General features: G+C 39.4%; 3 protein-coding genes across 3 annotated transcripts; 2 read left to right on the top strand and 1 right to left on the bottom strand.

The window, feature by feature from the left end:
* Positions 1–2,029: 2,029 nt before the first annotated feature.
* On the bottom strand, positions 2,030–5,062 carry LOC103328816 (Glucose-methanol-choline (GMC) oxidoreductase family protein). The gene is made up of 3 exons (XM_008231226.2): positions 4,733–5,062; positions 2,472–3,987; positions 2,030–2,364 (listed from the first exon to the last, which is right to left on the bottom strand). Exons 1-3 carry the CDS (start codon positions 4,839–4,841, stop codon positions 2,310–2,312), a joined length of 1,680 nt encoding a protein of 559 aa, XP_008229448.2. The 5' UTR covers positions 4,842–5,062; the 3' UTR covers positions 2,030–2,309.
* A 179-nt stretch (positions 5,063–5,241) lies between these two features.
* LOC103328736 (DNA-dependent metalloprotease WSS1-like) lies at positions 5,242–8,251 on the top strand. The gene is made up of 5 exons (XM_008231147.2): positions 5,242–5,381; positions 5,623–5,805; positions 5,887–6,082; positions 6,652–7,107; positions 7,836–8,251. The coding sequence occupies exons 2-5, from the start codon at positions 5,651–5,653 to the stop codon at positions 8,016–8,018; spliced, it is 990 nt and encodes a 329-aa protein (XP_008229369.1). The 5' UTR covers positions 5,242–5,381; positions 5,623–5,650; the 3' UTR covers positions 8,019–8,251.
* A 3,422-nt stretch (positions 8,252–11,673) lies between these two features.
* Positions 11,674–13,480, top strand: LOC103328737 (mitogen-activated protein kinase kinase 5). The gene has a single exon (XM_008231149.2). It carries the CDS (start codon positions 12,094–12,096, stop codon positions 13,153–13,155), a length of 1,062 nt encoding a protein of 353 aa, XP_008229371.2. The 5' UTR covers positions 11,674–12,093; the 3' UTR covers positions 13,156–13,480.
* The last annotated feature ends 1,007 nt before the right edge of the window (positions 13,481–14,487 follow it).

The following is a 14,487-nucleotide window of genomic DNA, read 5'->3' as shown; positions in this document are numbered from 1 at the left end:
TATGCGTAGAGTGAAAAGGACAATACTTACACCGTTTCTCCGGTAAGTTGTGATTAACTAATTCTCATTATACACATGTAAAGTGGCGGACCTATTAAGACGCAAAGAGGTGCAGCTTCACCTCCCCTCGTCGAAAAAATCCTTGCAGTGCTTCAAATTGCCCATTTGCTCGGTTGGTGGTGGTGCATAGTTACACAGTGCACAGCACTCCCTCGCCGGAAAAACCATTATAGGTGCTTCAAATTGCCTATTTGCTCATAGTGGTCTGCACAGTGCACAGATTACTTTATTTCCATTTTCAGCATTTAAGTAAATGTTTTTGTCATTTTACTTTCATTTATTTTTATATTACTCAATTTACTTATGTTTACAATGTAAATAAGGAAGTACCCCCTATTTGGATTCAAATAAAAATACTAGAAAATCAAATTCCCATCAAATCAAAATATAGAAAATTGGTTTTAGTGCAAAATACGATTTAGGCTAAAAATGATGGCACATTAAGTCAACATATACTTCATAATAAAATCCCATAAAATCAAGTTTTCTTATTTGATGTGTAAGGAATAAAAGCCACCAAAAATTATCTTGAGAAAATGATTATTTCGAAAAATCATTTTTCATACTTAGTCAATATTTTTACATAAAATAATTTTTTATATATGATATGAATGCATGAAGAGACCTAAGGTCAATCTAAATAAAAAGCCTTAAATGTTCAATCCACAAAAAAGTTTTTAGTTTTTGAAATTGCACCTCTGCTAAAAAATTCATACGTCCGCCATCATTGGAATCATTCAATTTCTAAAATCGTTTATGCAATCAATCAAGTTAGAGACCATTTAGTCTTATGTTCATCATGAGAATCGTAATTGTTATAAGAATCGTTGATTTGTTCGATAAATATGGATTACTAAGTATTGTTTAGAAATAAAATGTATCCGATTATATACCTCGATGGTTCGTTAATCATAACTTGATGGAGAAGGAGGTAAGTGCACCTTGAGGAGAAATATATCTGGCCTAATGTCCATTTATCTAGATTCCTCAATGACACGGTTGTAACGTTTCCAATTATTTTGTGTATTCAAAGAATCTGGATATTTCTTTGAAGATTGCAAGGGTTGGTGATGGATGAAAAATCGGTTGGGAAGCACTATCTGATGGAACCTCACTACTTACATCTAAAACAAATTAAACATTACACATGCATGTACACTAAGGAAAAAAGTGGGCTTAGATCCAAATCAACTTTTACTAACACTAAGAAAGTACATGTGGGGAAGGGTTGGCGTCAATTATTTTATGGGAAGCTCTAGGGAACTCAGGATTTGGAAAAAGATTCCTTGGCCTTTTTCTATCGTGCAGAACAAATAATAATAATTATGTCCACTTTCTGCCATTATAATCTTTATTTAATTATTAATATTCTTCTAATTATTCTAAAGGGTTTTATTATTCCTCAATTTAATTAGTGTTTCTCCTCCTTGATTCTGAAGCTAGATACCTAGTCTTACAACAAAATTATGAGTAGCTGGGCTAGAAATTTTAGCTGAATCTGCCTGTGAACTTGGGCAAGTGCATATATATTAATATTGGTCCACAGCTGCATCATTTATCAAGGAGTTATTTTTTCCACCTCTTAAATAATATTAGTACCACTGCAAGAAATGGCCGAAGTTTTTTTTTCTGGTAAATAGAAAAAGTTTTACGAGGTTGTAGCTTAAATTTATTTCTGCACTCAAAGTTCTGTGTGCGATTCTTCGCTAATGGTACCAAATTATCAATGAAAAATGTAAACGGGGCAAGTCAAGTCATGATCTTATGGCCAAAGAGATGCTTTGCATCCTTCGAAACGTTTTAACCCTCACAAACTAAAAGGGCCAAGAGATGCTGTCAGGCCCATAGTCTCAAGCCTAACAGAGTTCATGTGTGCAAGAACAGAATCTATCTAGGAGCAAGTTTTATACAGGGAAAAAGAGCTGAGCTTCCCTTTGGGGCCAGGGAGATGCTACATTAAAATGAGGGGTTCAATCCAACCATCCAATCATTAAAATGAAACCAAGGACATTTAACATTGATCATTGTCAAGTAAATGCTAGGAAGACAGAAAAAGGTCAAACACTGCACAGAAATTACAAGCCAAGTAAATTTTTTTGAAAACCAGAAACTGCACAATTTGCTCTTTCAGTTTTGAAAGAATGAACCAACATACTAATTCTCCTGAGAGCACCAATCTACTCTTTATCTACAAGAAAATACACAAGAGCTGCTCAACAAAGTAAAACCAATGCAGAAACAAGAGATGATCAGTCGATCATTTTATAATCCTTTCTGTCTTTCATCATCTTCAGCCCAACATATCTGCCAAAATTGATCAAACAAAACAGTCAGCACTTTTCAACAACATTTGCTTTTTCAAAAACTACAAATACAATGAATGTGTGCAAACATGATTTCAGGAAACTTACCTCCCAAGCATCATAAGAGTGGCCTGAGGATTTGTCCCTGGTGATATTCCAAACGTTGATCCATCCACAACTCTGAGTGCATCAATGCCAATGACCCGGAAATCAGCATCAACCACCTTCCCCATAATGCAGCCCCCATGGTAGTGCCATATGGTGCTGACGGTGCGGCGACAGAAATCTGCCATTTCCTCATAGTTAGATTGGTCAACAGGCAATGCAGGTCCTACAAACCTAAAATCTTTGCTCCCAAACCAGCCCTGGAACTTGAAATCCTCCATAGACCGGGTCCTGAGTATATCGCCAATCATGCGCGTCCCATTCACACACCTATGCACATCCACCGGATTGCTGAAGTAGTTGAATCGAACAATAGGATTCACCTTGACATCTGTTGAAGCCAGCCTCAGAGAACCAGCTGAGGCTGGCCCAACAGTCTTCTCCATGAGGGTGGCCACAGTGAGATAGAGAGGCGCAGATGGTGTCCGAATGAACACAGATCTTGCAGGAGATGCAAAAGGGATGACATTGGAGGCTGCTTCAATGTAAGCTCCTGATTCAGTAATGCCAACCACTTGAATCAGTGAGTGCTCCAGTGGAATTGGTGGCACAATTGAGATGCCATTTCTTGGATTATCATAAAGATACTGCCCAACATAAGGAAGATGATGAGCCACTGGGATCCCCCAAGAGGAAAGATAAGGCCTTGGGCCAATACCACTCAACAGAAGTAGCTGTGGGCTTCCAATGGCACCAGCTGAGAGAATCACCTCACCATGTTCACGTAACAAGGCATGGTGATACATCCCAATTCGATCACGAAAAACAACCCCCATTGCAGACTGCCTTGATACTGCTGATGGCATAGATGAACCCACCAGAATCCTTTCCACATTGGCATGTGTCACAACTTTGACATTCACTGGTTTTGCATACTTGAAAAGATCAGCAGCACTATGTCTCCTTCCCAAAGTGTCAAATGTTGAACCACCAATCTTGGTCCCCACTACATGATCAAAACTAAACCCATTATAGGGATCAATACCAGCTTGCAATAACCCATCTCGAACTGCGGATTGCCAAGTCCTCAGCTCTGGCCTAAATACTATTGCCTTTTCAACCCACTCATAGGACTCATTCACCATTCGAAAATCCCAATTGACACTGGTTTTCCTGTAAAAGTCTTCATCTGCACGGCTATAGAAACCAGCATTTATGGCACTGCTGCCTCCAAGAATGCGGCCTCGGACATTCGGGACACCATCTTCAGATGTGAAGGCTTGTGTAGGCGAGTCAAAGGAGTTAACATCCATGAGCGTGGCCAAGAAACCTTCTTTGGTCATCAAGTTTCGATTTCCATAAGCAATACCGCCACGTTCGATCACGAGTACACGAAATCTAGATGATAGTGTCGCAGCCAAGGGGCACCCAGCAGTGCCACCTCCAACGATAATGTAGTCATAGTAATCTTCAGATGGGAAATCTGTGGCGTTGACAACAAATTTCAGGTAACTTGGCTCTGCAAGAAAACAGAGAATAATTAGCCTCTGTTTGGTTATAAAGGGGCATTAAAACAAGCATAAACGGAGCAGAAACGGAAGTATGTTCTGTTGAAAACAAAATTGCAGTAACTCGGTTCTATGCGAAAACAGAGAGGAGGCAGCCTCTGTTTGGTCACCAAGAAAACTCAAAGAAAAACCAAATGTCCAAGAAAATAAAGTTTGCTACGTGGAAATCAAAGTTGAGCTAACATAGTTCTCTACAATAACAGAAAAGAATTAACCCCTTTTTGGTTACCCAGAAAACTTGAAGCAAAAATAACGAACTAGTCGGTTGGTTTTGCCAATGATTATTAAGAAACTAGTTGCACTGGGCTCACTCGAGCAGAGGGTTACATTTTCTTTGCACTTTCTTAGTTACCAAACAGAGAAACCAGTTGACAAAGGGTTTCAAGAACATCAAAAAAGAAAATCCCATAACATCATAGGGAAAGAAAAGAAAATTCATACGTGGGTCTTATTTTATAACCTCTATAAAGCTACATAGTTGCGCTGGATTCACTAGAGCACAACAGAGAAGTGTACCCACTGTTTAGTTTCCGAGAAAAAAAGCAGAGAAAATTGAAAACTTTCAGACATAAAAAAATGAAAACTTGTCAGCATTTCAAGCACGATTGTCTTCTCTATTCACAATTTCTCACATACATACAGAAATTCAAGCCAAAAACAATGAACGAATTAAATGAGATGGAGAAAAAGAGCTACCTTGATGAGGCCTGTGTGAGCCGTGAGGCCTGCTGGCATAAGCGACAATGACATTTAGAAACATGAAGAACGCAAAGTGCTGTAGAAAAAACCAAATGGGTCTCGCCATGGCTGAGATTCTCCCGGTGTTTCTCAGAGGTGAGAGAATTTTCTTGGTGTTTCTTAGAGGAGAGAGAATTTTCTTGGTGTTTCGTGGAGAGATAGAGGGAGAGGAAGAGAGGCTGTTCCTCTTTACTAGTAGAGAGGAAGATGGTGTCTTTTTGGTTAAAGATTCAGTTGAAAATCGTTATTTAGCGGCAAAGAGCAACAGTCCTCTGTGGCCACAAACAGAGTTGTCCGTCTGCTTAACCCAATCATCTACCGTTGAATTTGCAGATACCCCACTTGTCATGGAACGTAGGGGTAAGAATGTAAGTTCATATCAGGGGTGGGGCCGATGGACTAACTGCCTAACAGCATCTGATAATGCCCTTCATATCCCTAAATCTTAATTAAAGTAGAACGTGTTGATTGTCAAAACGGCATCGTTCAGGGCCAGTACGAAAGCGAGAAGTCATCATCTCTCTCCTACAAATTCAAGCTCCTCTTGGCTGATTGGCTCCCAGAAGGCCTGTCAGCGCCAGCTGAGCACCGAGCAGAAGAACTTCAGGTAATTTTGAAATCGGACTGGAAATTAAAATACCCAAAATTAATGGGTTCTGTTAGGGTTTTGTGAGCTATAACCTAGGAAGATTAGATTTTTTTTGCCAGGAGGGTTGTTGAAATTTTATCAAGCAAGCTTGAGTTTGTTAATTTGGGTTTTTGATTTTTTTTTCTATTTCATTTCTGAAAGATTGTCTATGATTTTTAAATGGTATTGTAAAGAGAAGAATGAATAGTTGATTTTGCAGAGGGCAGCACTTGTTAGTTTGAGTAGACATGGATCTTAACGATCTTAACAAGGTTTGGGAAATCAAACCACTCAAGAAAATTGGGGAAGAGGATGCAAGAGAAATACTTGAGAAGGTGGCAAAACAAGTGCAGCCCATAATGCGAAAACATAATTGGAAAGTCAGAATCCTTTCTGAATTCTGGTAAACTTTTTACTTTTTTTTTGAAACTTTTTTGTGCTTTATTGTATGTTTCCCGCTGTCATTTGCAAGTTTGAAATGCAGCCCTGCCAATCCAGCTCTTCAGGGGCTCAATGTAGGAGGAGGTGCTGAAGTTAAGCTCAGACTACGGAGGCCAAACAATGAGTGGGATTTCTACCCGTATGAGCAGATCCTTGATACAATGCTGCACGAGCTCTGCCACAACGAGTATGGTCCTCATAATGCTGACTTTTACAAACTTTTGGATGAGATCAGAAGGGTAATTATCTTATTTGTTTTCATGCCTATAAAGTACTTATTTTCCTGGTGCTTTTCACGACCCTAGTAAGTTGTAAGAGTATCTTTCATGGAAAACCCTCCTTCTTGAAAACTAATGGCCATCTATTTGTAACCCCTACTTCTATATTGTTAGATTGATTGTGGACTGCCTGGAATGCGGTTTGTATATAAATGCAAAGCTTACATTTTGAAAGTAATTTCTTATTTTATCTGAAGCACTCCTAACTGATGGCAATTCTGACTCTGATTAATTAGTGATGGAAAGTTATAAAAGGCTCAAGTGAAGCCTTTCAACATTTTGATTGATGATGTTTTCTATGCTCTTGTCTAATTTATTGTTCCTGTTGAATTGAAACTTTTAGTGAGGTGTTGTTCCATAATATGTATGTGCTTAACTTTGTGAATTTCTTCTTAAATAATTAAATTAAGTATTCTCAGTATCCAATTGCATACATTAGCTACTATTTTCTGTTGTAGTTCTATGCTTTCTGTAAATGCATGCTTTAGGGATGATTCTGTCACTAATTTGGTTCCCATGGGTTTCTGCAGGAATGTGAGGAACTGATGGCTAAAGGGATTACAGGGACTGCCCAAGGATTTGATCTTCCTGGGAAACGTTTGGGTGGTTTCTCTCGTCAACCCCCTCTGTCATCTATTCGTCAGACTGCCTTGGCTGCCGCTGAAAACAGAGCACGGCATGGAGCTTTACTACCATCAGGACCTAGGCGTTTAGGTGGTGATAGCAACATTAAGGCAGCTTTGAGCCCAATACAAGCTGCTGCTATGGCTGCAGAAAGGAGACTACATGATGATTTATGGTGTGGATCCAAGTCTTTGGAGGGTGGCATTGAAGTCCAGGGCAATGTTGGGACTTCTCAAAGGACAGAAGCTTTCACAGTTACTAATGGCATATCCACCCAGACTTCTATTGAGTCGAAGTCAGGTCAGGGAAAAATAGATGATCAAGCGAAGTGGAAATGCAATATGTGCACTTTATTAAATGAGGTAAAGTTATTCTCTATATAATTTTGTCGAACTGTCAGTACAAAATTGATTTATTGTTGTTGTTATTGGTGCTGGAGCTCGATTAGTTATTTGCACACACACACACACACACACACACACACACACTCATATCTCCCTTGTATTTTGTCAATTTTAGCATGTCACCCTTTTTTTTTTGGCTGTTTAAAATGGCACTGTATTCTATATATTACTTCTTTCTTGAAAATTTATGCCTTTACACATGAAGGTTTTTAGTTCAAAACTTATAATTGTTTCTCAAGCTGAGTGCAGATAAACTGTTGAGATTTTTATTTTTGTGGTTGGTGGTGGGTTTTTTTTCTTTTCAATACCCTATTCTGTACTGTTTTTGTTTTTTGCCAGAGGATGTAAGAGTCCCTAATCCTGCAAACCTTGTCCTATTCTCGGATTTGATTTGATATTCTTGATAAATTTATGATATTTTGTTTGGATTTTCAAAATTGAATCTCGACTTTTGACCCAAAAGAAATGTTGTAAAGAGTCTCAGACCCTGAAAATTATAGCAAGAGAGAACACTCTAGGAGTGGTAGTCATACATTCTTCTTAGTTGGGGTGAGGTCTTTTACTTGCCCTTAGGTTTTTATTTTTCTTTTAATCATTTTTGTATCCCTCCTGTTTATTGGAATTGTGGATGTTCTAGAGGGTTTCCGATGACAGATGTGCATTTTAATGCTTTGAGGTTATTGCAGCTGTTGGCGTTGAGATGTTCAGCCTGCGGGACCTTAAAAGAGGATGTGAAGTTTAAGGTTTGGTCTTGCAAATTTTGTACCCTAGACAACAGAGTTGAGCTAGATAGATGCTCAGCTTGCGGAGAATGGAGATACTCGTCCGGCCCTCCTGTCTCTAACCGTGGACCATATGTCGGCACCTGAGAAAGTGTCAACTGTGAAATCTGCTCCGGACTTGTAGAGTTAAACAGAATGATCTTATATACATACTACCACAATCAGTCACACATGCCATAAACTGAAATCCTGTAATGAATGTGATTTATAGTATCCATTTTGATTGTACATACATATGGCATAAACTGAAGCCTTAAGGAGTGTTTTGTTAATGTGATGGTTTTTATTTAAAGCTTCAAGAATGGCTTTTGTGCTTTGTATACTGCCGACTGCATGTTAAATGTAAGGGTACGAACAGGAAGAATGCATTCAAAATTGGGAGATTCACTAGTCCCTTCAGTCAATATTTTAAACCACGTAAATACAAGTGGGAATCTTTTTTGGCCGAACGAGTGGGAAATGATTCCGTTATTTTGGTTTTCTGGGAATGCAATGATCTAAAACTAAATGAAAATAATAATAACATTTGACTAATTCCTAGTATTAAATCCTAAATTTTGTTTGAATAAATGAAATTTTCCCTTGTTTTTATTCATAGGTTGCAAACTGGGAAACACACAATTAGAGCATTGTTGCTGTCCTCAGATACAGCTTATTATTGTGTGCAGAAATATTTGCACACAAGTAATGGGATTTCAGAAGAACTATAAAGGATAAGGTGATCAAACTTCGGAGAGATTATTGTATGGTACTCAAACATCGTCAAGTAGTTGCGTTTACCTCTTGCATCTAGGGTTTTATGTTCAATTATCTCGCTTAATATCAATTGACAATTGCGTAAAATTTATAAAACAAAGAAGGTATAATATCAATAAATATACACCTATTCTAACATATTTCTGTCGACAGCATATAAGCCCAGGTCAAACAAGTACAAATGATAAGTCAATTTGCGTTCCATCCCATTCCCACCTTCTTTTTTTTGGTTTGTAGTTAATGTTTTCATATTGTATATGTCTAGCATCTTTATATAAATTTGTGTCGAGGAAAACTCGATGTTTGATTAGTACAAAAATGTCAAAATCATAAGCTTCCACAAAGTCTAACCCAATAAAAATCTCTAGGGTTGCAATTCATGTACACACAGAGGCAAATGTATGAAGTCAAAAGCCACACTATATATATATATACACAGAGAGCTTCCATTGAGGGATCCTCAAATAAGATTTGAGGACACCCCTTATAAGCCCCACTCCGGATTGTATTTCACTAATTCAAACCGTCTATTTTGTAGATACTCATTCAAAGATTATCTCTACAAAAAATCACTTGAATCCAATATCATTTGACCACTCAATTGAGTTATTGAAATTTTAGTACTTTCTTGAAACACCGTGTTCATTGATTTTGTAAGATACAATTGGATGTCGAAATGGTTTTCGATTTGTCTAATTTTTTATAAAGATGATCTATGAATGAAGACCTAAAAAATAGATGGTTTGGATCATTAGGAAAAAAATTGTAGGGTACCCTAATGGGCGTCCCTCAAATAAAATTATTTGAGAATCCTCAATAAAAGGGGACTGTATATATATATATATATATATATATATTCCTTTTGTTGACTATTTATAAATCAGTGCAACTTAACCCACTTTACTTCCTTTATGTAACGTAAACACAGGAGTAATCCGTAATCGGAATAGAACTCCTTATTTTGATTCCCATTATAGATTAATAAACGTGCCATTATTATAGAGAGTAATTCATTTAGTCAAACACATGCATATATCCTCTGTCCTTTAACAACAACTAGATTTTAGGATTCAGATTAGCCTTGAATTAAAAAATGATTAGGATAGCCACCAACCATGTGAATGAAATTTCAATTATGGCAGTTGTGTTGGAGAGCTTGTGTTGATTTTCTTGCTTGGCTTGCTTGACGGGTTTTTTTTCGTCCAAGCAAGAAGATGCAAGGAAATGAAAAATATATATGAGCTGCAGTCTGCAACGATGCAACCAGCAAATTACCAAGAAACATCCCAAAATAACAGTTGGCAGGGCACAAAAAGGCAGGGTTTCAAAGTTGGAGAAAGAAAGAAAAATCTGACAAAGTCCACTGCTTTTGTCTACATACAGACACAGATATTACACGTTGCATACAATTGTCAAATGCCTGTGAGACTCCTCATAGTCAAGGCTGTCTTTGTCCCTATTTTTCCAAACAATGCACACATCCTTTTTTTTTTCTTTTTCTTTTTGGTTTTGTTTTTATGAGAAGTGGGGTCCATACTCAGACCAGATAGAGATTGATTGCAAATAAGGCCATGTAGACTTTTAATGCAAAAGGAAAAATTAATGTATGTGATATTTGCTTGTGTGAGGTTTTTATTTTCAATTTCGGCTTCAAATATTGATGTGTCATATCGACCAACGCACACGTTTCACTTTCGTAGGACACATCTGACTTTAAAGTGAGAGAATATGTGCGTGGATGGATGAATGAGCTTGTGACTCCTGCTCAAGAAAGGGTTTATGTACAACAATGTAGACCAAGAGCTTCAATTCCGGGATCCCGCAATTGCAACAACATTTCAAAAGTCAATTTGAAGATCCTGCAATTTCATTTTCTAATGTCCATATTGTAAGAAAAGTACACACATTCTTTCTAAAATTACTCAATACTATATTTCAACGATGAGAAAAATATGAATAAGCAATTTCATGATTTAATTGATTTGTTGCGTAGATTATTATCTTTGAATGACGACTTAAAAGTTGAACGTTTTCAATCATTGATTTTTATTCCGTCAATAAGTTATTGGCAGTCATCGAAGTATGTGTGCTACATTATGGAACCATATGCATCTACGAATAGAAATCGTTGTATGGGTGACTCGCGGCAATAACTCTCTGAAGATAGGATTGAATGATGCCTAGCTTGTAAATTGGGTTGGGCTTACACAAACTTTTTGCCAAAGATACAAGCCCAATGATGACATAGTTAGTGTATGGAGAACAAAAAATTATTGAATAATGATTATAGATAATCCATGATTATTACCATAAGAAAGATTGTGATTGCGTACATAGTGATTAATCTCTGCCGACTGGGCATTACTTTGTTTTGTTTAGTCCAATCATGTTGCAGCAGTGGTAGGCTGGGCCCCACGTAATCGCATGAGAGCCCAGGTATTGGTGTAGGGCCCAGGCCCACCCAACTCGTAACCCCAAACCAAATCAACCTCATTTGACCGCCGGCGGGTAAGCCTAAGACAATTAACCTTTTCAATTCTTTAATTTTCTTTAATCAGCTCTTTTTCTTTTCCACTTACAAGACGTGTGCTGCTGCTACAGCTTCTACGCATGCAATGACACACAGGCTAAACGAGGTAGAAAGGTACAGCGAGAGAAATTAATAATGATAATAATGCGTCACAAAACGCACCGTAAAAGGGTTGCCTAATTCGGTGGGGCCCATATTGGATTTATTTCTCTTAAATTTTGCACGAGATACCCGATGCCGGGAAAATTCACGCGCGGAGCTAAAGGAAAAAATCACATTTATATACCCTCCCTCCCAAAAATGCCAGCGGGGCCCACCACCAGACACTGATTGGTCCTTGTCGCCCACTCTCTCGGGGAAGTGCGTGAGGCTCTCCCGCCTTTAAAATCTCGACGATTCCCTCTCTTGATTGCTACCTCTCTCTCTCTCTCTCTCTCTCTCTGGGCCTAAATAAAATAAATAAAAAATATAAATTATTTTTTTAATTTTATTTTCCACCCAAAAAAACCAGAGAGAAAGAAAGAAAGCTCCGTTTTCTTCATTGTTTTAATTTTCTGGTTGTTTCCTCCTCTTTTCCTTAGAGAAGTCTCCGATTCTGAGAACCAAAGAAAGGAATTTTTATTTTCTTTATTTATTAAAATAAAAAACGACATCAATCAATCAATCACTCAACCAATCAAACCATCAAACGATGACTCGTGATCCTCACGATCTCCATCATCGTCGTCTTCGCCATCCTCATTAACCCAAACACCCCCCCTCCCTCCTCCTCCCCTTCCAATTCCTCTGAACGACGCGGTTTCTCAAAAACCCGGCAACGACGTTATTTCATCATCAGCAGCCGCAGAAAAAGAAGAAGAAGTTGTGGTTTTCATCATGAATCGGATTCAACCACCGCTCGGAGCGAACCCGCCGCCCGCCAGGCGTGGGGACAACCCGAGACGACGTCGTCACGACCTAACCCTACCTCTCCCGCAGCGGGACGCGTCCCTGGCCGTGCCCTTGCCCCTTCCTCCGCCCGGGCCCAGCTCGGCCCAATCGTCCTCGGCCCACAGCGCCGCCCAGCAGCTCATCAACTTCAACGAGCTCGAGCGCTCGAACCGCATCGGGAGCGGCACCGGAGGCACCGTCTACAAGGTCATCCACCGCCCGACGGGTCGTCTGTACGCGCTGAAAGTCATATACGGCAACCACGAGGAAGCCGTCCGCCGCCAGATCTGCCGCGAGATCGAAATCCTCCGCGGCGTCGACAACCCCAACGTTGTCAAGTGCCACGACATGTTCGACCACAACGGCGAGATCGAGGTGCTGCTCGAGTTAATGGACGGCGGGTCGCTGGAGGGCCAGCGCATCCAGAACGAGAGGACCCTCTCCGATTTGGCCAAGCAAATCTTGAGCGGCCTCGCCTACCTCCATAGACGTAAGATCGTGCATCGCGATATCAAGCCCTCGAATCTCTTGATCAACAGTAGGAACCAGGTCAAGATCGCCGATTTTGGGGTCAGTCGGATTTTGGAACAGACCATGGACCCTTGCAATTCTTCTGTGGGCACCATAGCTTATATGAGCCCTGAGAGGATCAATACTGATCTCAATCATGGCCAGTATGATGGGTATGCCGGTGATATATGGAGCCTTGGGGTCAGCATATTGGAATTCTACATGGGTCGGTTTCCGTTCTCTGTGGGAAGGTCAGGGGAATGGGCTAGCTTAATGTGGGCTATCTGTATGTCTCAGCCTCCTGAAGCTCCGCCCACTGCTTCGAGAGAGTTCAGGCATTTTATCTCTTGCTGTTTGCAGAGAGATCCTTCGAGGAGATTGTCGGCGGTGCAGTTGTTGCAGCACCCTTTTATCTCCGGCAATGGCGGCGGTCAGGCCCAGCAAGCACATCAGAATCTTCACCATCTTCTGCCACCACCCAGGCCTCTTCCTTCTTAACTAATAGTGTACTTTCTTCTTTCTTTGTTTCTTTTCTTTCCCAATTACTCTGCTGTTGCTTTCTTTCTTTCTTTCTTTTTGATGATAATCATAATGATCATATGATGATTTTGTGTTTTTCTTCTGGGTGATGGTGATGATGGGGGGAATGGGTTGGATTTGATCTCGGGAAGAATTGGGGAAATGGGGTGCCTTTGTTTTTTAGTTTTTACTTCTATTAGTTTTTGTTAATCAATCTATCACTCAACTCAATCAAATCTGTCATTCTGTCCTTTGATGATAATGTGAATGGTTTACTAGAAATGGCAAATTTAGCTTCCTGAAACTCACTCTGGTCTTCCAATTTTGAGGAATTAGACTCATTTTAGCTATTTTATGATTGATTGGTATGTGATTATGGTCTCATTGGGGATTGGGTTTGAAGTTAAAATCTTTTGTTGGGTATTTCTGGGAAGAATCAATTCTGAATCTTTGAGCTGCTGAGCTTGTTAGATTTGCACGCGATCGAATCTCTCTTTTTCTACCATCATAGAGGAGAGATTACAAGGAAATGGAAAGCTGCAGATATTCTTTTCCCTTTATATCTCCCCCTTTCCCTTTCTGTCTGGAACTGAGCTGAGTTACATTTTCATAGAGCTGAGCTGAGCTGTATTTTGATGGGGATGGGAGGTGCGTGTGTAAAGAGTGGGTTGCATTTTCATCATAAACTTTTCATATGATTGAATTGATGAATTAGCACACTGGAATGGATAATGAGCCTTTTCAGGATTCTAAAGCCCTAGCATCAAAAAAAACTTTACAAGCCACCGTAGTAGAACGAAGATTAGCAAACCAAATCTCTCTAGTTTCTAATTAGAGCATAATTTAATCCCCAAAATAAGTTTTGACCATCATTTATGCTCTAAAGGACCAAGCAAAGCATGATGCACGGCTGTCTCTGTCATTACTTAGATTCATTTCTGACAGTTGGGTTCAAGAAATTTTTAGACAAGCTTTTGCATCACGCCTTCAGAAAGCATGAAAAAAAATGGAAATAGTGTGTGTGGGGCAATAGATTTCGTGAGCCTAATTTGCTCGCAAGTGCTCATTTTTCCTCATTTGGGTACAATTCTGATTTCTTTTCCCTTGGATGATTGGGATGCTGAAGGAGGGCTGCCATTTAACGTGTGAATTTGGTGCATGAATATGATGAATCTTCCTCTTTTAGCCAAAGCTAAAGTTGCACATGTTTGTGCCATTATCGTTTTCCGTACATTTTGCTTGTCTAGGCTTTGCCTTTTGCGTGTGTGAAAGAGAGGAAAATTAAAAGAGGGGCCAATTCACGTCACGAGT

Source organism: Prunus mume, linkage group LG4 (assembly GCF_029339155.1).
Source record: "Prunus mume cultivar Tortuosa linkage group LG4, ASM2933915v1, whole genome shotgun sequence".
Taxonomy (NCBI): domain Eukaryota; kingdom Viridiplantae; phylum Streptophyta; class Magnoliopsida; order Rosales; family Rosaceae; genus Prunus; species Prunus mume.
Note: the sequence above shows the minus strand (reverse complement) of the source record. Positions and strands in the feature narration are given on the sequence as shown.

Excerpts from the sequence above, each read along its gene's own strand:
- LOC103328816 (XM_008231226.2), bottom strand. The coding sequence starts at position 4,841 with ATGGCGAGACCCATTTGGTTTTTTCTACAGCACTTTGCGTTCTTCATG. Across the intron at positions 3,988-4,732 it reads CTCACACAGGCCTCATCAAG|AGCCAAGTTACCTGAAATTT; the intron begins GTAGCTCTTTTT and ends GTTTTCTTGCAG. Across the intron at positions 2,365-2,471 it reads ACTCTTATGATGCTTGGGAG|ATATGTTGGGCTGAAGATGA; the intron begins GTAAGTTTCCTG and ends CAATTTTGGCAG.
- LOC103328736 (XM_008231147.2), top strand. The coding sequence starts at position 5,651 with ATGGATCTTAACGATCTTAACAAGGTTTGGGAAATCAAACCACTCAAG. Across the intron at positions 5,806-5,886 it reads AGAATCCTTTCTGAATTCTG|CCCTGCCAATCCAGCTCTTC; the intron begins GTAAACTTTTTA and ends TTTGAAATGCAG. Across the intron at positions 6,083-6,651 it reads TTTTGGATGAGATCAGAAGG|GAATGTGAGGAACTGATGGC; the intron begins GTAATTATCTTA and ends GGGTTTCTGCAG.
- LOC103328737 (XM_008231149.2), top strand. The coding sequence starts at position 12,094 with ATGAATCGGATTCAACCACCGCTCGGAGCGAACCCGCCGCCCGCCAGG.